Below are 25,641 nucleotides of genomic sequence, written 5' to 3'. Positions count from 1 at the left end.
GTTTGGGTTGCTGTTGTTTTTAATAAAGAACTACCAGGATTTCCTCAGCGTCCGGAGCCAGAGACAGATCCGGAGCCAAGCCTCCTCAGGCCAAACTCCGCCCCGCCCGCGTCTCCCGCCCTTCCTGGCCAGGCCGTCGGCCCTCTGGGGCGGACACATCCCAGCGCACACTGGGAAACGTAGTTTCCTCCTCCCGCAGGCCCCTCCTCCTAGGAGCTGGTAGGTAAGAGGAAAACAGACGCCACTTGCTTGGCGTATGTGGATACTGTAGTTCTCTTTCCAGAAAGCCTCGCAGAGACTGCTGTAAAGAAAACTACAATCCCCAGAAAACCGGGACGCTACGGCAGCCGAAGGGGCCAGTTTGTGCGCAGCGCCCCGCCCACTCACCCGGTCCCCGCCTCTCCCAGAGCGTCTGTAAACACACTTAAGAGACTGTCATGGAGGGGGAGGAGGACGCGGCGGCGGCGAAAGGAGGCATTTTGGGCCGCCTCTGGGGTCCGCTCTGCCATTCCTAAACTGGTCCCTCGTCCCTGTGATTGTGGCATCAGTGAAGCGAGCTATTAGGCGAGAGAAGAGGGCAGTCAAAACCATATCTCCTTCTTCTCTCGGGGCGGGTGCCGGGTCGGGCCAGGCGGGCTGGGCCGGGGGAGGGCCGGGGGAGGGAGCGCCGGGCCGAGCCGGCCTGACTGCTGAGATGGATGACAGTAAGGTAAGTCCTGTGATTTGCACGCTCAGCTTCCGCCGCCTCCGCCTGCTTGTCGCCAAGTGCTAGTCCCGCCGCTGAGCCTTAGCTGGGTAGTGTATGCCAGCACCCAAGATACACCTGCGCTAGACATCCTCACACCTCTCCAGTTATTGCCCGATGGTACCCAGCCGGGAATTCAGGGAACACCGAGGCAGCGTTTCTCCAGAAACGGTCCTCTCTGGAAATTTTTCAGTCAAAGGGCAAGCCTGTTTACCAGCTTTTCCAGGTAGTGTAAATCCTGGTCCTTGACCTGCCCATCGAGATAAGCGAAGAAACTACTGTGCTTTTTCTTTTTTGTCCTCCCGGCCCCGGCCCACACCCCGCCTTTCTCCCGTCGGAGACGTTAACTAGTGCACCATGAACTAGCTCTATTCCCCCTTGATGATTCCCCTTTCTTCTCTCAGGCTCCCTAACTCAATGCCCCATTCATATAGTCAGTTCACTTCCCCTTAGAGCTATTTTCCTGTGGTTGGTTGGAACACTCTGCTAAGCTCATGTTACTCTTCAGCCCAATTCTGGAATCTAAGCTCCTCTTGAAAGCCGTCTCTAAGGAAAGTAGTGAATTTCTTCTTGTTAACCTTTGTTGTTACCCCATCACTATCCCCCTTTCCCTACCCAGATCACTGATCCCTATGATTGTAAGATAATAGGCAATATTTATTATTGGTCAGTTCATAAAGTTTATGTATAACTTGTTCTTTATGACTTTCTATCCACATTAGTGTTATCTAGTTTTACTGCATGAAGATAGGGACAGTCAGGGATTAAATTATTGATGTTTTAGGTTATTTAGGAAAGTGGACTCTTTTTAAAAATGTTATAGAATCAGACTTCTAAAATTTGCCACCTTTTGAAGTGGAAATCAGTGCTTTCCTATACTTTTCAGAGGTCTTATTATCCACATTCTCTGGCATGCCCCTCATTATAGCTCTCTCCTTTGCTTGGGTCCCCTTTTGTTCCTCCACCTAACTTGTAAAACTTTCCTACTGCCAAATTGTTGTTGTTTCATCCATTCTCAGAGAGATGGAAAAACTCCAAGCTTCTCTGTGCTGCTTAGTTTATTCCACCATTATCTCCTTTTTCTGTTCTTGCAAAAGGCTCTGAGAAAAGTGGCAGACAAAAGGGAAAGCCCAACGCTGGAATTGGGATCCTCCTAGAGGAACAGATATGCTTGTGAAGTAGCAGATCCCTTCTGATAGGAAGTAGTATTTCCAAGATAGAAGGAGATCTGAAAGTTTTCCAGAAAAGCAGAAAATAATTTTCCCTAAAAGTCTTTGCTAAATTGATCTTTCAGTGTCAATTTTGAAGTTAAATCTGAATATTGTACCCATAACCTTTCCCAGAAAATTATATTACTGTGATAACTGTTTAAGAATGCTAAAATAACATATTCTTTCAATTCCTTAATTTGGGACTCACAGTATATTGTACCTAATTTTTAGTTGTTTACTTTTGAGATCTTTGAAACATTTAAGAACTTTCTCAAAGTTTTCAATAACCTCAAAAGAAGTCCAAGAAAAATGCATAGGAATTTTGGTTATTTTACTTACCTGTAAAATCATATAAGGGTTATTTCTAAAAGTAAGAAACTATAGTGGAGGTGATGACATTTCATTATTTTGCAAAAAAGCATGAAGTTAAATTTCTGGAGGAAAGCTATCCATAACTTACATCCTATAGGATATATAGGCATACAAAATGAATTCAGTTTTCATTCTTTATTACCATTGTTTTTATGAGATATTTAGAAACCAGCAGTTTCTTAAATCTTTAATGATTACTGTAAAAATCCACTTCAAATGTCTCTAGATAAATTACTGCCTCTGAGAGTATATTGCTTTCACTTTGAATGTATGTTTTAGTTGTGGATGAATAATATTTAAATACCACATACACAAGACTGGACTACTGCAGCAGTCAGAACGTGTGAAACAGCTCTGAAATAAGGCTTTGGCAGCTCCCAGTCCCTGCCTTTCTCTGTGCTCTAGTTGTTATCATATAGCAAAACTGTCAAAATTGTTCCTTCTAACAGTATACACATACATATTCAACCACAAAACACACTCTTTCCTCACACTGCGAATGGGTCATGGAGACTCTGGTTCCACTTTCCCCTGCATAAGGGAAGGTGAGGGGGGCGGCTTGGAAGTATGGTGGCTGGACCCGTGCAAGCATACAGGATGACAAACTGGCTGACAGCCAGGCCAGGGCAACAGGAAGAGGGTGAAAAGAGCAGGAGCAATTATAGAGAGGTAGTGCTTGAATGAGCTAGTCAGGAAGCAAGCAGACAATGATGATATGAGGACCTCCTTTTATAAAGATTCTGGGTTCTGAATTGTTTTCAACTATGGCATGAGTGAGTTTGCCAGGAGCTCTCCACACTCTGTCATCAGCCTCTTGGAGTAAGAACAGGATAGACTGGAATGAGGGTACACCTTGGCTTAAAAACCATGTAGCCCAGCATAAGGTACTAGTTAATAGTGATCGAATTGAATTGGAACAGAGTGATGTTAGGACATTTCCCTGACATACCTATTAATTAGCAGTGTGCTACAATTGAGCAAACCAGTCAGAGAATACAAACCCGGCAATCCCAGACAGTAGTGAATGAGAACCATAAAGCAAGAGAGAGATTAAGTATCTAATAGTGGGGACTTGGGAAAGTGCTAAGTAGCAGAGCTCGAATATGACAGGATGGAGCTCTTACTAGGCTAATTGGGAAGGAAAAAAATCTTGGCTAAATTACTTAACCTTTCTGAGCTTCCATTTCCCTATCTATTAAATGAGAGTAGTATCTTCCTCACAAGACTTTGGTGAGGATTAGAGATGCATATAAAGCATTGAGTACAGAATCTAACACATAGTAGGCATTCAGAAAAAAAGTCATCATTATTAATTCCCTAGCAGTGACTTCCTTGGTACTTAGCATGGTGAGATAGGCACTGAGATGCTCATTTTAGTAAGTTCTTAAGTGTATGCTGTTGTATAACACCTGCATCTGTGCTTATATGCACACTCCTTTTACTCTCAACTAGGCCCCAAATTGGGACAGGGGCAGTCGGGTGAGACATGAATGAACTTAAACTCTGCCCTTACCTGTTGGATTCTATCTGTAGTCTCCTGAGCCTACCTGCGTGTTCACTACTAGGAAAAAGTTCTTGTTTTGATGAAAGCCCCTTCTCCCTGACCTGCTGTATTCAATTGCAATGAAAATTGAATGATCATAGCAAAAGCTTCTTAGTTTCTTATTTTATATTTGACTTTTATGTTTATTGGATAAACAAATGAATACACTGAACTATCCTAGACCAGATATCTTCCTGCCACAGGCTATAAGCTGGTAAAAGACTACCACCCTGTATTGCCCAACCTGACAGTTGAAGGTATCATGTCCCACTTGGGGGAGTGATAAGGGAGTGGGCCAGCCACTGGCCACAGTCTGCTAATGTGGGCCCCTATTCCCCTCCATATTCCTTTTTACCTTGTGCTACACATGATTATCTGGGAATTAAGTTTCTTTCACCTCCCTTGTCCCTTCTCCAAAGTCTTCTGTTGAATTCATTTGTTCTGAGTAGTGCTGATTCTCACTAAAATTTTAACTGGGCCAAAAAATCTCTTTGATATTCTCACATCTATCCTTTGGCCTCATATTGGCACCTTAGCCATTGTCTGCTACAGTTGGAGCTACCTTCCTTGGACAATGCCTCACAGCCCAGACATTTTCTGCATTTTCTGTCCTCCTCCTCCATCAACACTTTTCACAGGACCAAGACAGAACAGCCAGCTAATCTACTAAACAAATCTCTGATAGCAGATATTAATGTGCTTCCTTTCCAGTCCAGATTCATGTACACTTTAACTAGAGTATCTCTATAGATAGCTTAATCCTAAGAAGTAATTTTAATACTACAGAAACCAATTGAAATCTAAGTTTAAATAACCTGATTCAGAATGTTTGGTTTATTAAGTGTTTTAGTTCCCTGGCTGCTAAACCAAATACCATGCAGTAGGTTAGCTTACAAAACGGGAATTTATGGGCTTATGGTTTTGAGGCTAGAAGAACAAAATCAAGGTGTCATCAAGGTGATGCTTTCTCCCAGAAGACTGTAGCATTCTGGGGCTTGCTGCCATTAATCCTTGGTCCTTGGCTTTTCTATCATATGGCAATGCACGTGGTAGCCTCCCTTTTTTACTGGGTTATGATGTTTTTCAATTTCTGGCTGCTCCCTCTAGTTTTCTCCCTGTGGCCTTCCCTATAAGGCCTTCAGTCATAGGATTAAGACCCATCTTGGTTCAGCTGGGCCACACCTTAACTGAAGTAACCACATCAAAAAGTCCTATTTACAAGAGTTCATACCCACAGGAATAGATTAAGTTTAAGAATATATTCTTCTGGGGTACATAGTTCCAAAGCACAACACCGAGAGTTTCAGAAAAGTTTGTTTCTTTTATTTATTCATTAATTCATCAAATATTTGTTGGCACCTAAAATGTACTGGGCATGGTGCTAAGAAGCAAAAATACAAAGATGAATACTAGTGTGAAACTGTTTTCAAGGAGCTACTATTTCAGCGGGGTGGGTGGACATACAGAAAAAATAATTTTAATACAGTGAAATAATAAATAAGTACAAATAGAAGCAAAATTCTTTTGGGGTACTAAGACTGGATGCCTAGTTGGAGATGTCAGAGGTGAGTTCAGAGAGTAGGAGTAAATCTGTAAGAATGAATAGGAGTCACACACACACAAATAAAAAATAGGAAGGAAAGAGGGAATAGCTTGTACTAAAGGATATTGCAAAGGAAATAAGTGTTTTGGTACAGCTAGAGCAGAGATTTGCAAACTTTTCTGTAAAGAGTCAGATTGTAGGCCATGTGATCTCTGTTGCAATTACTCAATTCTGCCATTAAAGCAACCATAGGCGGTATATAATGAATGGGCAGGGCTGTGTTCCAGTAAAACATCATTGACAGAAACAGGTGGCAGACTAGATTTGGCTTACCATCTAAGCTGTAGTTTGCTGACCCCTGAATTACAGCATAAGGCACAAGTAGCGGTGTGGTTGGAGATAAGGATGGGAAGATAATCAGGGGCCAGATCATGATATGCTTGACAAGCTAGGCTAAGAAATTTAGGTCAGTGTTTTTCAAAGTGTGTAATAAAGAAGAGACCTGCTAAATCAGAATCTGGCGATGGGATCTGGGAATTTAAGTGGTAGTGGCTTCAGTGCTTATTGAAGTTTGAAACCAAGGTGACAGATACTGGGGAACTGTTGAAGGATCTTAAAACAGATAACAGGATCAGATTTGTGTTTCTGAGAAGGAAAAGCCAATGGATATGTGGAAAATGGACTAGGGTAAAGATGTGACAAGATGAGAGACAGGTGGTCCAGTTAGGAAAGAACATGGGTTTCAGCATATGACCTGAGTTAAAATCTCAGTTCTACCACTTTCAAGCAATAATGATTTTGGACAAATTATTTAATCTCTTTAGAACTTAATTTCTTCACTTACAGATTTGGTGTGTTAACTGATTGAGTTATTGTGAGAATTAAATGTAATATATATGTGAGGCCGACAGAACTTAGTACATAATAGGTTTTCAATAAATGCTAGTCCTTGCTGTATCCTCAGTAGCCCAATTAGATTGCTCAGAAGAAAGGCCAGCACTGAAGACTATTGCATGTAGGTTGTGGTTGAAGAATGTGGAGAGAAGAAAGAGCTAGAGAGAGTGACCCCCCGGGAAACTCTAAAATGTACAGAAGAGGTTTGAGGAACAGGATTTGTCAAAATACTTGGAAAAGTAAAGGTCACAGATGTAGGAGAATTGGAAGAAAGGGCTGCTGTGCCATCAATCGAAAGGAGAGAATTTTAAAAAGGGAACCAGTCTAAAATATGAGGTACTACAAAAAAAAAAAAACAAAAAAACTCAAATCAATTAAGTAGTGAAAAAGTAGCCACTGGACTTGGAAAACAGGAGATTGTTTATAAACCTAGCAAGAGCAGTTTCAATGGAGTGATGGGGTAGAAGCCGGAATGTAGTGGTTGAGGAAGAGGTGGGTAGGAAAGAAGCAAAGACAATAATATAGACCGTTCTTACCAAATCATTTTGTAATAGTTTCAGGCTTTGCCTGTGTGTGTGTGTGTGTATTATCTTTAGATGAAGTTATATTTATTTCTAGCTTCAAAAAATAACTGCTGTTTTGAGGGAAAAGGCACAGAAAGGAGAGACGAGTTAACTCGCACTTCAGAGCTGCCCAACTCTCCTTTGTCCTGTTGACTGGAAATACTGGCTGAAAGGTTAGCAGCAGGAAGATGAGATTAGACTTTCTCAGTTTCTGCAAATCTGGTAAATAAAAGAAGAAAGAAAGTCTAGCCCACAGCTGTGAAGGAAGTTATGGGTGCCTTCACACCAAATGAAAATGCAGCTGCTTGGTTTTTGTCAGTTTTTCTTTAAAGTGGTAAAGAGCAGTGGCTGGGCACATTCATATCTATCTTGTTTTTCTGTAATCAATGAGAGATAACTTTTCACTTTATGTTTTTAAAAGAAAAGTAAAACAAGCCCTCCTGCTGTTTTCCATTTTAGCTGAGGCTGCTGGTATCACTTCATGCAAATACAATAATTCTCTTAGATGTAACAACTTGAAACTTCTATGAGTTGCCTTAAGAGTTGAAACATAAGGAAGTAAATAAGTGCAAAAGGTTGGTAAAACAATAAGAGTCCTTGTTTTTCAGAGTTTATATCCCTTACCAAGGAGCATTTCTTCACAACTTCTGTAAATTGGTGGTGTTGGTAGTGATATCAATTAAAGCACTTTCAAAATATTAACCATTTTTGTCTTTTCATGTATTCACTCAATTACTAGTCTTTTAATAAATTCGTCCTAAGTGCCTAGCTCTGTGCTGGATACTGTTAGGGTTGCAGAAGAAGCAGAAGGCAGCCTCTATGCCTGAGGAGCTCACACTACTTGGGGGAGATAAAACTTAAATGTGAGACTACTAAAAAACAATATAACATAACATATAAATACAGTGTGATATCAGCTCCATGCCGCTATAAATAAAGTTGGAACAGGAAAAAAAAGTTAAATTTTTGGGTTATTTTTGTAGTTTTCTTTGTGGAGTTTGTGTTGGGACGTAAAAACTTAGTGCTTTTACTTAAGCACATTTGCGCTTCCTCACAGGAGAAATAGGAGGGGATAGCAGAGGGACAATGTGGTTATCATTGAATTTTTGAGTATTTTATGAATTGGTAAAAATGTGTTTTTTTTTGGTCTAGAGATACTTAAGGAATTTGTGAGGTTCATTTCAGCTTTTAGTTCCTTTTTCCTGGTTTATAATTAGCTTCCCTTATCTTTCCTCCAATCTTTATGGCTAATGAAATATACAAAGTTCAGAGTTGTTAATGCATCTAATATACCTCCCTCCATTTGTATAATGATTTGTCAGGGTTTGAGTTTTGCATCTTTTCTTTCTGAATTGCCTTTAAAGCTTCAGCAATATTACTGTCACTATACAGAAGGTATAACATTTTTATTCTATGAAGCTGATTTTCAGAAAGACCTAGACATTATTCAGAGCCATGTCAGATAAACAGGGTGGATAATCAGACCCTTTAGGAATTTAAAAAATAATGTACCGGCTCTAAAGTAACAAGGTGTATTGTATTGTGGCTTGTAAAAATCGGCTCCAAAAGCACTTCAAAAAAAGTTTTGAACAATGGCATTATTGGAATAAATGTATCCCTTTCAAGGGTCTGCTTTAAAAGGACATTTGTTTGGAATTTAAGTTCTGGTTGATGTATTTAAAAATTCATTATCTTTAAATCATAATTATTTCTTGTCTAAAAATTTGAGGAGGTCTCACAGTTAAACAGTGAAGATGATAAAATTACTTTGCCCCTCACCTAAAAATTGTGCCTAGGGAGGTAAATGATCACAGGGATATTGAGAGGCTGTGCTATAACACCAGTGGGAGCAGGTAGAAATCTACTGAGACAATCAAGGGTTTTAATTATCAGCTTCTATAGGCAGGAGAGGGTTATCCTAAAGATTTCAGGAACATCCTATGGGCTTCTTAGGGCTGTACAGATTTGAAGGAGAAATTCATAGCCAAATTGCTTAGAATACATGTGTATTAGGACTAACGATTTTATATTTTATATTGCTTCTAACTGTAAACATTGAAAAATCATAAAAAATGCAGATGAGAAAAAACTATAATCACATCTAACAGTGAAATCCTCCTTCACCTTTTGTTAACCTCCTTTCTTCTATGTATTGTTTTATAGTGTTGCAGTCATACTGAACTCATAATTTTGAATATTGATTATTTTACTTATAATTATTTTCTCAAGTCAATAAAAATTCTTTATATACAGAATATTTAGTAGTGACTTTTTAGTTTTTTATTGTCACCTAATAAAAACTGAAATTATTTCTTCTCTCATCTTCATGGTATCAAAAGTATCAAAAAAAATTATGAGGCATAAAGCCACAAGGCATTTGATGGAATCATGCTTTCTTAGTTCCATAGGCCTCATTTATTTATTATTTGTTAATATTCTCTTTTCTAATATGCAGCACTAGTTGCTTTCCTGGGCACAGAACTAGAGAAAAAATAATTCCTTCTCTCTCTTTCTGAAGATGGTTGGGGGCAAAGTAAAGAAGCCTGGTAAACGTGGTCGGAAACCAGCCAAAATCGACTTGAAGGCAAAACTTGAGAGGAGCCGACAGAGTGCAAGAGAATGCCGGGCCAGAAAAAAGCTGAGATATCAGTATTTGGAAGAATTGGTATCTAGTCGGGAAAGAGCCATATGTGCTCTCAGAGAGGAACTGGAAATGGTAAGAAAATCTGCCCATAAACATATGAAAAAATCAACCTCAACTTAGTAGTCAAAAGAATGTACATTAAAACATGAAGATACCAGTTTTCACCTATCCAGTTGGCAAACACTGGAAAGAATATTAATCTGTTAGCCAAGATGTGTGCAAATAAGGATTTCCATTTGCTGCTGGTGGGAGCAGAGTGTACATGGCTAATTCATTGAAGTACTGTTTATGATAGAAAAAAATGGAAAATAACTCAAACGTGCAACACTCAAATGTGTTAACAAGTTAAAAGTAGTTAAATAAATTACATTGCATTCTTTTATTATACTGCTTCGCAGCCAATAAAAATTACAATTCACATATATATTTACTGCTGTAGAAAGATGTTCACAATATATTGCAAGTGGAAAAAGCAATATAACTATGTATAGTATGATCCCATTTGTTATTAAACATATGTATTTATTTAACATGTTCATTCATTCATTTATTATTATTTAATTCATTTAGATTTTGGATAGTGGCTATGAAATGTAAAGGAGGGTAGGTAAAAGAAAGAGACTAAAAATCCTGTTGCTGTGAGTTAGGGAGGAGGTGAGAGGTAGGAGAAGAGAAAGGTACTCTTACCATGAGAGTTAAAAAACTGACAGGTTACCTCAGGTTTTTAGAAGGTAAGAAATAAGGTTGGGACATGAGGAGAGTTCACATATACACTATTCAGTAGATTGTTTCTTTAATATGTTGAATTTGATTTACACTATAAATTATTTCTTGCCTTCTGCAAGATAAGCCTCTTGGGGCAGAGTCCTTGGTCTGATTCAACTTTGTATACCCCAAAGCTCATAGTACACACTCTGGTATATAGGAGAAATTTAGTGAATGTTTGTGAAAAGGAGAAAGAAAATTCCTAATAATAAATATTTTTTAGGTTTAAACTTTGGACCATTTCAAAATTACATTTTAGAATGTGAAAGTTATTTAGGCCCCACAAGATAATTATTTTTAAATGTCCCTCTTACCTCCCACCCATTCCACTTCCAAGTTTGGTGTGTAACTTTCTAGATGTTTTCCTGTTCATCTACAAATATACACATTTTTTCATTTCTCTCTTTGTTTCTTACACAAAAATGGGTTCAGAGTCTACATATTTTTCAACTTGCTTTTTTTTGCCAATGGTACATGTATATCATGGACACCCTTATCTGTCCGTAAATATAAATCTACTTCAATCTTTTAACAGCTATGAAGTATTCCTTGGTCATACCACAATTTTTTTACAGTCTTTGAATAACAGCTATTTCATTTTCTTTCCTTATTGGACTGGCAAGGACCTCCAGCACAATGCTGAGTAGTAGTGAGAGAAGACATCTTTGCCTTGTTTTGATCTTCAGAAGAAAGCAATCCAGTCTTTCACCATTAACTATGATGGTAGCTATAGGTTTTTCATAAACACCCTTTTATCAGGTTGAAGAAGTTCCCTTTTTCCCCTAATTTTCTGAGAGTTTTTTCATGAATGGGTAGTGAATTTTGTCAAATGCATTTTTAGTTTGCTCCCTTTTACCATTGAGTAATATTTCAATGTATGGTTATACCACAATTTGTTCATTTATCTACATTTCAGTTGTATCCAGTTATTGGTTATTATGAAATGCTTCTCTTTCTTATGATTAGTGTTTACATTAGTATATTTTCTCCATCCTTTTATTTGAAACTATCTGTGTCTTTTTAAAGTCTGGTGTTTTTGCACGCATGTTGCTGAGTCTTGCTGTTTATCTAGTCTATCTCTGCCATTTAATTTAAGTTTTGGGACCATTTAAATTTATGAAATAATAGTTATGGTTGGGTTTAATTCAACCATCTTGCTATTTATTTTCTATTTGTCCCATCTGCTCTCTGTCCCTTGTGTCCCTTTTTCCTGTCTTCTTTTAGACTAATTGAGTGATTCCGTTTTATCATTTAAAAATGATTCCATTTTATCTCCACTATTGGCTTATTAGCTATACCTCTGTTCTCTTTTTTTAGCAGTTACTATAGGGCAGGGGTTGGCAAATTAGAGCCTGCAAGTCAAATCTGGCCCACCACCTGTTTTTGCCCAGCCTGCAACCATTTTTAAATGTTTGAAGAAAAATCAAAAGAAGACCATAATTTGTGGCATGTGGAAATCATATGAAACTCAAAACAATAAATAAAGTTTTATTGGAACACAGTCATGCTCATTTGTTTACTTATTGTCTATGGAAGCTTTTGCACTATAGTAGTAGAGTTAAGTACTAAGGCCTGCAAAGCCTAAAATATTTACTATTTGACCCTTTATAGAAAAAAGTTTGCTGATCTCTTCTCTAGGGTTTACAGTATGGATCTCTTATTAGAATTTGCCTTCATAGGATATTATACCACTTCATAAATAATTTAAGAACCTTACAATAGTATATTTCCATTTCCCTCTCTTATCCTTTCTGCTGCTGTTGTAATACATTTTACTTCCACATGCTATAACCCCCCCTACAATTATCTTCTGAAGAAATTAAAAACTGAGAAAAAAAGTAATTTTAGTTTAACTATATACTAACCATTTCTAGCTTTCTATTCCTTTGTGTGGCTCTGAGTGTCCATTTGATATTATATTTTTTCAACTTAAAATACTTCCTTTAACATCTCTTGTAATAAGCATATGCTGATGATGAGTTCTCTAGCATTTTTTTGGTTGATAAGTATTTATTTTCATTCATATAGAATTCTGTGTTAACAGTTTTTTACTTTCAGAATTTTAAAGATGTCCATCCATTATCTTCTGGCTTGCATAGTTTCTGACAAGAAGTCAGTGATTATTTTTATCTTTATTTCCCCATATGCAATGTGTCTTTTTACTCAGGAAACTTTTAAGATTTTCTTTTTATCACTTGTTTTCAACACTTTATTTATGATGTGCCTTGATGTTATTTTCATTTTGTTTATTCTGTTTGGGATTTACTGAGCTTCTTGGATATGTGGGGTTTGGGTTTCATCACATTTTAGAATATTTAAACCATTATTTCTTCAAAATTTTTTTTTGCTTTTTTCCCCTCTGTTTCTGGAATTATAATTTCACATATGTGAGATCATTTGATGTTGTCTCACAGGTTCATTTTTCCTCAGTTTTTTTTCCTTTGAGCTTCAATTGAGATAGTTTCTTTTGCCATGTCTTCAAGTTCATTGTTTTTCTTCTATAAGTGTCTAAACTATTGTTAATCCCATCTAATGTATTTTTCATATCAGATACTGTGTTTTTCATTTCTAGAAGTTTCATTTGGGTCATTATATTTTCCTTTAAATCCTTGAGCATATTTATAATAACTACTTTAATATCATTTAGTAATTCCATCATCTCTGGGTCATTTCTGGATCTGTTCTATCAACTGATTTTTCTCCTGGTTATGGGTCACATTTTTCTGTTTCTTTGTATGTTGAGTGATTTTTATTGGGTGTTTTACATTATGAATGCTACATTGTTGAGTTTCTGGATTTTGTTGTCTTCATTTAAAAGGCATTGAATTTAATTTTGGCAGGAAACGAAGTGATATGTTGATCAGTTTAATCCTTTTGGGGCTGTTATAAACTTTGTTTGGGCAGGTCTATAGTATTATTTAATTTAGGACTAGGTTAACCTTAATACTAAAGTGTGATCCTTCTGAGGTCTCTACTCAGTGCCTTAAGTGTTCCATAAGGTCTCTGCACTCTGACTGGATGGAACTCGTTTCCCAGTCTTATTGTGTAAACTCTGGGAGTTATTCAGCTTATAGTTTTCTGGTTGTCCTTTCCCTAGCCTTGTGGAATTTAACTCTATACATACATAGTTTAGTACTCTTTAACAGATTAAGACCCCATGCAGATTTCTGGAGTTCTTTTTCTGCATAGCTCCCTCCTCACCACTAATATTACTTGCAAATTTCAGCCACCTCATCCTTTCCAAACTTCAGTCTCTTGTTTTCTCAACTCAGAGAGACTGACTAGCTATACTTAAATCCCTCCCTGTGCCACAGTTCTTGCACAAAGAAGGCTAGGTAATTTTAGGGCTCAATTCATTTGTTTCCCTTATTTTTGGTGTCATATTCTTGTACTGCCATTGGCTGAATGTCTGCAAAGAGCTGTTTCATACATTTTGTTTAGTTTTCTAGTTGTGTACACTGAGAGGACATGTTCAGTACCATTACTCCAATGTGGCCAAAAAAGGAAGTCCAATTTTCTTTAATTTTTTAACATTACAAATTATGCTTCAGTAAACATCCTTGTAAATACACATATATCCTTACCTACTTTCCATATTATTTTAAGGTAAATTTTTAAGATAGCTCTTGTAAAAAGGTAATATGATTGTTAATTTAATTCTTATTAAAAACATTACCATTTATTGTTTTTTAAAACTTAAAGTTATTTATGTTACACATTCATAATGATTATGTTATGAATTAATAGACTATATTATTTCAAGTTCTCAATTCAGAATTGGATTCCTTATATGTAAAACCTTATATTGAGATAATGTTTTTATATATGCATATTTACAAATACATATAATATAAAATATTATATATATTAATTAAATCAACAAATACTTAGTGATCATAAGTTATGTGCCTTGTACTATGCCCAGCTGTAGAATTACAACTATGTATAAGAATACCCCTGCTATCCTATAGCTTATAGTCTAGTTGGTAAGATGGAGAAATCTACAATTAATGGTATAATATAATATGTGCTCTGGTATGGATAAGCGCAGGTGCTAGGGTAGTAATGCTGTTAGAAAGGACACTTAAGATAAGCTGTATTGGGGGAAGGGAGGATTCCTGAAGGATGCGTGAGAGTTGACCAGGGTATTACAGACATATGTAGCTGTAGACTCAGGTCTAGTGGTAAGAAACTATGGCAAATTCTGGGAACTGTGAGTAGATTAATATGATTGATTTTTAGAGAGAGATGATGAGGATGATGAAAGTTTGATGCTGGCAGGGTAGGCACAGACAGGCCTTACGAACGATGAAGAGGACTAAGAATTTCATCCTTATTGTATATGAAGGCTTTTAAGCTGGAGAATGATTTGGTCAGATTTGTTTAAAGATAATCACAGTGACTACAGTGTGGAGAATAGGTAGGATGGGTAGATGAGAGTAGTTAGAGGCAGAGAGAATCTTTAGAAAGCTACGTTAATTGGCCTGCACTGCAGTGACGGTACAGAGAAGCAGACAAATACAGGAGTTCTTGTAAGGGGTGTAAACAGAAGTTAGAAGGTGAGAGAGGAGTGACTTGAGGATAACAGTGTGTGGGTAGATGAATGATGGTCTGGTACATTGAGAGAGGGAATGTAGATGATGCAGAGTGGGTTAGGTTGAGAAAGATATAAGTTCAGATTTTGGACATGTTTAATTTGAGGTGGGGGTGGAAGATCCAAGAGGAGAGATTCAGTGATAAGTAGATAGATGAGTCTAGAGGAGGGTTTGGCAAACTTTTTTTCTGTAAAGGTTCATATGGAAAATATTTTAGGTTTTGCAGGCCACACATTCTCTATTGCATCTATTCAACTCAGCTGTTGTAGTGCAGAAGCAGCCATAGACAGTATATGAACAATTGAGTATGTCTGTGTTCTAATAAAACTTTATGGACTGAAATTTCAAATAATTTTCATATAATGGAAAATTGTTCTTTTTTGTTCTTTTCAACCATTGAAAAAAGTAAAAAACATTCTTAGGTGGCAGGTAAGGTGTGGCCCACAGTTTTGCCATAGTTTGCCAACTCCTGGTCTAAAGCTTAGAAGATAAATCATTTCTTACATATATAGAGTTATAGCATTATTTCAGATGCCAAGGTCCAAAATATCTCATTGTTGAGGGAAAGGGGAACTTCAGAATTTCCAACTGATTGTTACTTATTTCTAGGGGACTGGGTCCAACTGACTTAAAGAAGAGAAATTGAATTAGAGGCCTAAAATAGATTTTGTTGTTTTTTTTTTTTTAAAGCCTTGCTAATCTAATAGTGAGTTTAATAGTTAACAAATATGAAAGACCTAAAGTACATTACATTTTTGTACTAGCCATCTAAAGTAGGGGTGGTACTGTGGAATTGCAGTCCTGGAATCTGATTTCAGTTTTCTCATTTTAAATTTTTATGCCATTTTAAATATGTGTACAGTGATAATGCACATTTATATTATAGTTCTTCAAATTAACTACCTTTCTTAATATTTAATCTCTAGATTTCTAATTACCTTAGTTGTGCTATATAATAACAAATATTACAGAGCATCACTATTTGCTTATGTTTTAAAATCTTTTGGATCATTTGAAATGCCTCTAATAAATATTAATATAAACTACTTGTACCTTATTATAAAATCATGCCCTCCATATGTTTATGAACAGATATCTATAAGACTTCTGTCTTATGAGCTGAAATGTGTCTATTCATTTGGCCATTTTGGGTAGAGTTGCCCAGATTATTTTTGGCTTACTATCTAGAGGCATGTGGTAACACACAGAAATATAAATAAGTACCAAAATAATTTAGTGTAATCTGATAGTAGGTTAATGAGAGGAAGGATACCACCAGAGAGGACTTTTAGTTTCCTGAGCTTCCCCTAGATCTGAATCCTGTCTTTGACATTGTCAAGCTCTGATTGGTGGATTAAGAAGTCTGAAAGAGGGTGGCTGTTACATAAATACCTGTGGCACTAGCTGGATGGCCAGCAGTGGCCCCAGTCAAGAGTGCAGCCCAACTCTTGGATAATCAAGGCTCTAGGCAAAATTGTAGGGTTTGTTTTAGGTTTGGTCCTTTTTACATCTTGATCCTTTTTCTCTTTAAACCCCCCATGTCTTTTGACTTTCAAATTTGCCACTCTTGACTCTAGGGTTTTGAGGTTTTTTTAATTGCACTCTTTTAATTTTACCCTTAGCTAAGAGAGTTTTTTGTTTGTTTGTTTTAAAGTGCTTTTCCCTGAGGTGTAAATACCTGAAAGGCTTAGCCATTTGTGAGTATTTGCATTTTAAAACAATTTATTAATAATAAATCTCTAATGGCACACTATGGGAGATAGTCTCTAGCCTTCTTAATCAGAGCAGCACTCCAATAAGAATCATAAGAAGATTCACAGCAGTTTTGCACCCTCTTCTGAGAGGTGGCACACCGCATACATATCCTAGGATATAAATAGGATGTAGAGTAGAGGGGTGGGATTCCTAGCAGCCAATTTGATCTGTAGTATAAAGGTTCTTATATCTAGGATTTCTACCTGTGGTTCCTGAACTCTGACTGGTAAAATTTTACTTGAAATATATTTTATGTATTTCAGTACAAGCAGTGGTGCATGGCAATGGACCAAGGAAAAATCCCTTCTGAAATAAAGGCCCTGCTCACTGGTGAAGAGCAGAATAAATCTCAGCAGAACTCAAGCAGGCACACAAAGGCTGGGAAGACAGAAACTAATAACAATTCCTGTGAGTACAGTCTACAGGGGAATTTATATTTAGAGGCATGACTGAAGGTAGAGTTTCTGTTGACCACTTTCCTCAGTAGGTCTTTAAATAAAATGAAATGTTGGTGTCCTTTGGTATATATGGGATTAGCTTCTAATTACTGAAATGTATTTTATATGGAGTCTATAAAGAGCAACTGATAGATTATGGAAACTTTTTTATTGCATAGACTTAGTCCTTAAATGGGAGTGAATTATTCTAGTTATTGTTTATAATAATGTTTGTTATCTGTGTTTTGATTTACACCTTACAAAGTACTTTCACTTACATTTATCTTAATTGTTTCAACCAACAATTGTGTTAAGGAGTTATACTATCTATTTTATAGATGAAGACATAGAAGAGGGGCTGAGTGAGGAGCCCAGGGTCACACAGCTGTAGTAGTGGAACCTGTCCTCACCCAGTCCAGGTTCATTCTAGTACATTAGCCCATCACTGTAAGGGTTTTAGAATGAAGGTGTTGTGCATTGATTCCCTCGTCATTGTGATTGCTTTGGGAACACTTGAAATAATGATGAGAGAAAGTTATAAACTTTTAATCTTTTTGAAAATTTTGATACAATTGAAGGAATTGATAATTTTTATTAGATAAGGCAACATTTGCCTTAATAGAAATTGAATTAAAGGAAAAATCCAAATCAGCTTGTTATTTCAGTCTGAGTTTAAAAAAATAATCTTCCTGTTGATACTAAACTGAAAAATAATTCATGTGTTCTAAAACAGATTAACTAAACTTCATTGACTTTAACAACATTGGTAACTTTGATTTATTTTTCAGGGTGAAGATCATATAAAATAATGATTCAGTGACCGAAGCCAATATTCTAATTTCCAGGGAGGATGAATGGGCAACATTGCACTTCTTGGCTCCGTTTACTACCTACTGCTCAGTAGTCATCTCTGTAAATCTGCAATTTCTACCAAAATGTGATCTTAGATCTCAAAAGGTATTGCTTTAACATTCAACACTTAGAAAATTTACAGACATTCAGACCTGTTCTGGTTGGTATTGCCAGCCATAGCATTTAACATATTGTGATGCTTGAAAACACAGGAGTAGAGGAAAATGGGTTGAAGATTGTATTTTTGCACCATAACTCCACATTGCTTTATTGGTTATTTATGTTCTTTCCTTGTAATTGTATGTGTGTGTTTTGGTGTCACCTCCTTTCATGTTTTTGATTGCCCTACAAAGAGAAACCAAATGGGCTAATTACTTACTATAAGTTCTTAGCCTTTATGGACCTAATCTTATTTCATTGTATTTACTTGAGTAATGTATATTTTCTGCATGACCCATGATTTCTCTGTGAGCCATTCCAGCATAAGCTGTGAATATGTATTAACCAATATATACATTTATATTTTTATAATCCTTAATAGTATACCTGTTTTAAATGATGAACACATTAGCAAAATCATCAGGAAAGCCCTCAAGACAGCCTCTATTTAAAACCTTTGCTGCTGTCTTCTCAAACTGTATTTATACGATTTATGAAAGTTTGCTGTGGCCTCATCCATACTTGGAGAATTAGTCAGTCACATTTTATTGTTAAGTGAGAAGCAACCTTTCGGACATTTCAACAGCATACATGATCTTGACAACCCAGAATATGTATGTATGTAGGTAGGTAGGTAGGTAGGTAGCTATGTAGGTTTGTATGTATGTACTTCTTTTGGATGTCTATGTATGTATGGGGGGAAGGCAGGAGTGAATGTTCACACACGTTTTCTTGTGTACTCAACTAACCTGGAGAACTTTTCTGAAGAAAATAGGATAAAACTAGCTGCTGAGATTGAGTTTCTGCCTCAAGATATCTGGAATAAAATGAGGGACAAATTGGTACTAGATCTAATCTAATGGCTGTAGCTGTCACCAGAACACTTAGTTCCTTTCCTGACGTGAGTTTCCTCATGAAAGTGTTCTGAGCCAGAAAGAAAGATGCTGTGGGTGTGCATCTGGTTCAGCCCTGGCCATGCCTCCACTGTGGAGTGATGCACCGGTGCCGGGGTTGGGCACTGCACTTGTGGACCTGGCAGGAGGGCAGAAGAGCAAAGCAGTTCTTTACAGTCCCCATCACAGCTACATTTATTCCTGACTACCATATGGAGTGAAGCTTGAGGAATCAAGCTCATAATATTATACACTCAAATAGACCCAAGAATCTTGATTGTCCCAGTAAAACACTAACTCTTTCCCATAGTTAAATCAGGAGTTGTGTCCTCTGGTGCTGCTAAATTATAATTGTTCTTCACTCTAATGAAGCAATATTTATTTGGCTTCCAAACAGAATGTTCTGTTATAAACTGGCAGCTTAAGAGGATGCATCATACTTTAGACTGTCTGTGAGGTGGAACATGAGATGGACCATATAGTTTAAGATTATAAGGCATTTTTCCCCTTCACTCAGGCCATGAATTTGAATAAAGTGCCTCCCCTTAACCTGAGTTCCTAAAGACCTCTTGCACTTAGGTTGCAAACTCAGATCTCCAGTCTGGTTGTGTGTGACTACTGATATACCACTAGCCCAGCCTGCTGGGTCTCTCTGTGTTTTGGAGGACTGGGGATTTAAGAGTATTTAATGTCTTTTTAGGATTGTAAACACAGATTAAGGATTGTTGATATTCCAGGCCTTTAGAATTTAAGTGTTTTAAATATAGTGTTCAGATTGTAGTGGGTATGTTTTTGCCATCTGGTCTACTCAATTGTCTATTTTTATTTTGCAAAACATCCCAAGACTAACTTTATGTTGCTTTGTTCAGTACTTTTCGAATTCCTTAGAAGAGTTGTTTTCAAAGCAAACATTCCAAAATGAATGCGGCTCTTCAAAAGAATGTCTCCATTGTGCTTGAAGGGTTTCTTCTCTGGTTGTAATTCTAAATTACAAGGTTATTTGAGCTTTCTCTTTTTCTTCCTTTTTTTGGAGTAAACTTTATAAGAACAGTGACTATGTATGCCCTCAGGTAGAGGATGTATAATTTCGGGAGAAACTTAATAAGTAAATTATACTTTATTTGAGTTTATTCTTATATCTATTTGGTCTTTGGGAATATACCAAACCAAGACAAAGTTCCTTGGTCTTAAAAAGGAATTATATGATTGCTTTGGGTATTGTGCTGGCTGCAAGCTTTTGGCCACTTTGAAGCACGGTGATAAATGTCACTAATTAAAACACCTAGAGCATTTCCTTCCCCATTCTAGGTAAGAAGCAACATACTGAAATTCTGGCATACCTCACCTACTGGTAATGGTAATAAATTGGCTGAGAGAACGGAAGAAAGTGAGTCAGTGAGCTCAGTCCCTCTGGAACAGTGCTGTTCTCCTTTCTTTCTTTCTTTCTGAGTAAACAAAGTAATTGGTTCTTTTTCTTTTTTCCCAAATAAAGAAAGATAAGGGGAAAATTCATTTGTGTTTTAGACCACTCATATTCTGTCATTAACTTAGCATAGACCAGCTGCATCAGAGAGCAACTGAATATAATATGAAGAAAGGATATAGTCTAAGTTCTTTAAAAATATCTTTCCATTATATCTAAATAAGAATCTCTCTTACTTTGGCAAATTCATATCACTGTTAACCAGCTAACTGACATTATTTATCAGCATCACCATTTAGCATTTTATTTTGTCATCTTTGAATTATGATCTACCTGATTTGGCTCACTGCAAAAAGTACAGGTTTAAACTGAACTTACCTTTGGTTGATATAAAGGCAAAGAAAATGTAAAAACATAAATGCTATATTTCTTAAGAAATCATTTGCATATTATCAATTATGTATTTAGTTTTAAAAGAGAAAGATTACTGTTAAACCACATGGTATTTGGGGCACTGGAGGCATTTTTCCTTCTCTGAAGAACATTGTACAATTATATTTTTATGAAAAATAAAAATATATATCTAAATGGTCTGTTTTATAGTACTGAAATATGCATGTATATACACAGCATAGTAAAAAGGTATAGGTTTTAGGCAAAAGAAGTGGTCTTGGGTCCATTTTCTAAGTGACCTTATAATTATAATTATTTAATCTCAGCTTATCTCCTCATCTATAAAAAAAGGGAAGGATAACTTTCATAGAGCTATTGTTAAACTGAATAGGAATTATGAGAAAGTGCTTCTTATAGTAAAGAATTACATTAAAATTCTAAATAGTCATATTATTCTGGTGTTATTAGGGTTAAAAGTCACTACAGACATACATTTATTTAATAAGCTGGAATCTAAATATGCAGTGCTGTAGGTATCACATCACTCAAGTCTTTTTAACTATATTAAATCTATCTCTGGAATGGTATCATTGGATAGTCTTTTTAGTAATAATAGCCTTCGATTAATTAGGATAGTTTTAAGAACAATTAATATTCTATCTGGCCATGCCATCCTATAATTATCCACATAAAGCAGCATTTTTAGGCTGCTGGGTAACTTGGTTCTCTTCTTCCTTTATTCCATCCATTTTACTTAACTACAGGATAGTCATGAATCAGAACCAGAACTTCTGTGGAAAATTGTGCCAATTGTGTACTGCACAAAGTCACCTGGATGAGGAGGTGAATGGGCCTAAAATCTTGGTCACATTCCCCTCAACATGCCATATGTGAAGGGAGGGGCGCCTGCTATCTGTTCATCAAGATGCACATGAGGTGTGGGTCAGCCCAGAGATGTGCCTTTTTTCTAATTTGTCTGCCCCAGGGGGGTATCTTTCTTAATTCCTCCACCCAGAACAGGGCCTTTTTAAAGGCTGTAGCTGGCTTATGCTGGCTCTAGTGGCATCACATTGGTAGCTTTTAATTGGTAAGTGGGAGTATTTATACCACAGAAATCAGTAAATGCTACAAATCAGGGATTTTTTTTTTTTTTTCCCAGATAGCAGGTTTCCAACACCACATTGAAAAACGGCCCAGTGTAGGCTATCAGGGCCCTGACCAAAGCAGGCAGAACTGAGGCCCAAAGAGTATATGATTGAAGGAGATGAATGAGTCTATAAGGCTGTAGGCTGCTTGAAGATGTCCATATCAAATACCCATTAGTTCACAAGACAGAGCTGTGACTCAGAAACTATTATGGATAGTAGGAGAATTCCCAGTCCATCTCTAGAAATGACTAGCAGTGTATCAGCTCAATTGTTAGAGCAAGCTCTGTGGTCAGAATTGACATAACAAATTCATCTATCATGTTGTGAAAAGTGCCCCAAATGCTTCTTGGCTGAGGGTGGACTGGAGTTGAACAGCTGTGACTCTGCAGTAAGATAAATATCTGGAGCAGGAAAAATTAACTGTGATCCAACAGAACCTAGTCAAATCCTGCCCTTCCTCTCAGTATCGCCTGCCTGTGAGAGAAGATATATCTGGCAAGTACTTTACAACCCCAAACCCAACATGGAATTTGATTCAGCAGGCTGGACATGAGAATTCATATGCCTAAACTAGGTAGGCTTGAGTAGCCCAGAACCAAATAACACCAAAATCCCAATGCCTAAACTAAGTTTTCGATTTTACTACTTCAACGGAATAAAGACCAGGCCTGCCTGCAGAAGAAAAGAAAGTAGATTTATGTCAATCGATCAGTAAGCCAGTACTAAATAGTGTCTAAATAAGTAAATAAATAAATAATCCTCCCAAAGCTGCTCCAGTCCTCTCAGGCCAGAATAACCCTGGGCCCCAGCTGCCACATATGGAGAAAGAAGGGCATCAAAACAGTAAGGAAAAAAACAAGGCAACGAAAGATGGCCAGGCCCTCTTCCAAAAGGAGGAAGAGAGCTCACATAGTGGTCAAACAGAAGATGAAATCTGGAAAAACCCTTTTCCTTGTGGGGAGAAAGGAGCATTGAGTATCTTTGGAAGCTGAGAGCTACACATCAGAAGCACACAAACTGGGGTAAGAAATAAACCACAAGCCTGGGCTTAGGAGATGACTCATTTAGACCATAAAGGGCCACCCAGTTAGACATACAAGTATCAAATAGGGAAAGGTTGTTCCAGACACAAAGGACTCACCACAGGGTTCCTTTAAATAAGCACTCCTTTAATGAAACTTAATGGTTTACAGATCATTAACACACATCATTATGTGCCTGGAGGTGAAAGAAAAACATCAAGATGAAATGTGCTCATCCATTTATCAGGTAAAGAGAAAAACAGAGTCTCTCTATAAATATAATATGTGCCAGTGGCATTTTGAATAAGCATGGCATTTTAGAAACAGTTTTGTTGAGTGAAAAGAGATAACCAGTGGTGTGCTAGTAGATGTTTAACAACTGACTCTTGGTGGGGGAGGCCTGATTTGTAGTGTTTGCCAATTTCTGTGGTCAATTTCAAGCTACCGTATTGTCAGCCAGTTCTGAAAATTTCAGAATTGACTCTTGCAAGCCTTTATGAGCTGACTTCAGCACACCACTGGATAACCTATATGGTATGAGAATGGGGTATCAGTTAGGAGGTATTCAGCAGCAAGTAAAGAATGCCTGACTAAAATTGGCATAACCAGTAAGGACATGTATTATCTCACATAATGAGTCTGAAGGCAGGCAGTTCCAGCATTGGCACAGTGGCTCAACAATATTAAGGACCCAGGATCTTTCCTTCCTTCTGCTCTGCCATCCCCAGTATGTTGGCATTTACCCTCAGCTTATCCTCTCATAATTGTAAAATGACTGCCACAGCTCCAGGCTTCACTCACACCCATGACCTAGGCAGAAGAAAGTGTTTTCTTGCACATCTCATTTTATCAGGGAGGAAAACCTTTCCAAGAGTCCCCTTAGGAGACTTCTCTTTATATCTCATTGGCCAGAACTGAGTCATATGTCTATCACAAACCAATCACTGACAAGGGAGAATGGAATCACCATGATTGACTCAGACCAAACATGGTTTAGCGCCTAAAAGTATGGAGGGGCCCACTTTACCTGCCTTCATTGCCACCCCAGACCTGAACAAAATCAGTGTTCTCTTAGCAAGGAAGGAGGGGGGATGGCTGTTAGGAAGTCAGCCAACAATGCCTTCCACAATAAATTGATGTGGCTAACCATCCACAGGAATAAGCCAAGAAGTAATCAGTAAACAAATGACTGAGCTTTGGAGGAACTCCCTCAATTCCAATCAAGGTGATTTTGGTGGAATCTCAAGAAAGCAGACCTGAATGTGATATAATTTATTAAGCAAAAACCAATTATTAAAATATCCCTATTTGGAGAATACATGACTAGATAATAATCAGAATACAGAAAATGGAAGCCCAAAGAGTCAGAAGGTGGCAGTGTTTATTCAGCACTGTTCAGGAGAGAACTGAATATGGTGGACAAAAATCTACTTGTCAGGGAGCTACAGGCAAATGTGGGGCAGGGATGTTTAATTAGGTCCTACTGTGGCCTGGATGAAATATATTTCAAAATACTTCAGTACCATAGAGGATGATTCTGAAGTTTAAAAGGAAACATAAACTTGCAAGAATAGCCCAACAAATCCTAAAAAAGAAAAATAATGAGGAAGAATTAACCCTACCAGATAATAAAACATTGCAAAACCTTAGTAATTAAAGGAGTTAGGTATTGGTACATGAATAGATGGATCAAAGAAACAAAAAGTCCACAAATTGCTGTAAATACACTGAGGAACTTACTATATGAGTAAGGGCATTTAAATCAGTGGATAAAAGATTTATTACTTTTTAAATGTTGGGCCAACTGGAAAAAATAAACTCTATCTCACATTTTTAAAAAAATACTTTTTTCCTTTGACAAAACTAATTCTATATGACCAAATATTTAAACATTAAAAAAAAAAAAAAACACTCATTAAGAGAGAGAAAAAAAAATATATCTGACAAACATAAACCAAAGGATAGGACGGCTGATTCAAGAAATGCCTTCACAGTAATAACATTGAATGTAAATGGATTAAACTCCCCAATTATAAGATACAGATTGGCAGAATGGATAAAAAATTATGAACCATCAATATGTTGCATACAAGAGACTCATCTTAGACAAAGGGACACAAAGAAATCAAAACTGAAAGGATGGAAAAAAATATTTCATGCAAGCTACAGCCAAAAGAAAGCAGGTGTAGCAATATTAATCTCAGATAAAATAGACTTTAAATGCAAGGATGTTATGAGAGACAAAGAAGGCCACTACATACTAACAAAAGGGGCAATTCAACAAGAAGAAATAACAATCATAAATGTTTATGCACCCAATCAAGGTGCCACAAAATACATGAGACAAACACTGGCAAAACTAAAGGAAGCAACTGATGTTTCCACAATAATTGTGGGAGACTTCAACACATCTCTCTTTCCTATAGATAGATCAACCAGACAGAAGACCAATAAGAAAATTCATAACCTAAACAATCTGATAAATGAATTGGATTTAACAGCCATATATAGAACATTACATCCCAAATCACCAGGATACACATTCTTCTCTAGTGATCATGGAACTTTCTCCAGAATAGACCATAGGCTGGGACATAAAACAAGCCTCAATAAATTTAAAAAAAAATGAAATTATTCAAAGCACATTCTCTGACCACAATGGAATACAAGTAGAAGTCAATAAC

General features: G+C 37.1%; 1 protein-coding gene across 1 annotated transcript; it reads left to right on the top strand.

Moving 5' to 3' along the window:
* Nucleotides 1–404: 404 nt before the first annotated feature.
* On the top strand, nt 405–24,898 carry CREBL2 (cAMP responsive element binding protein like 2). Its single transcript, XM_037846494.1, has 4 exons — nt 405–709; nt 9,390–9,587; nt 16,894–17,038; nt 17,856–24,898. Exons 1-4 carry the CDS (start codon nt 695–697, stop codon nt 17,858–17,860), a joined length of 363 nt encoding a protein of 120 aa, XP_037702422.1. The 5' UTR covers nt 405–694; the 3' UTR covers nt 17,861–24,898.
* The last annotated feature ends 743 nt before the right edge of the window (nt 24,899–25,641 follow it).

The sequence above is a fragment of the Choloepus didactylus genome, chromosome 8 (genome assembly GCF_015220235.1).
Source record: "Choloepus didactylus isolate mChoDid1 chromosome 8, mChoDid1.pri, whole genome shotgun sequence".
In the NCBI taxonomy this organism is placed as follows: domain Eukaryota; kingdom Metazoa; phylum Chordata; class Mammalia; order Pilosa; family Megalonychidae; genus Choloepus; species Choloepus didactylus.
The sequence above is the reverse complement of the archived record's forward strand: the minus strand, read 5'-3'. Positions and strand labels throughout refer to the sequence as shown.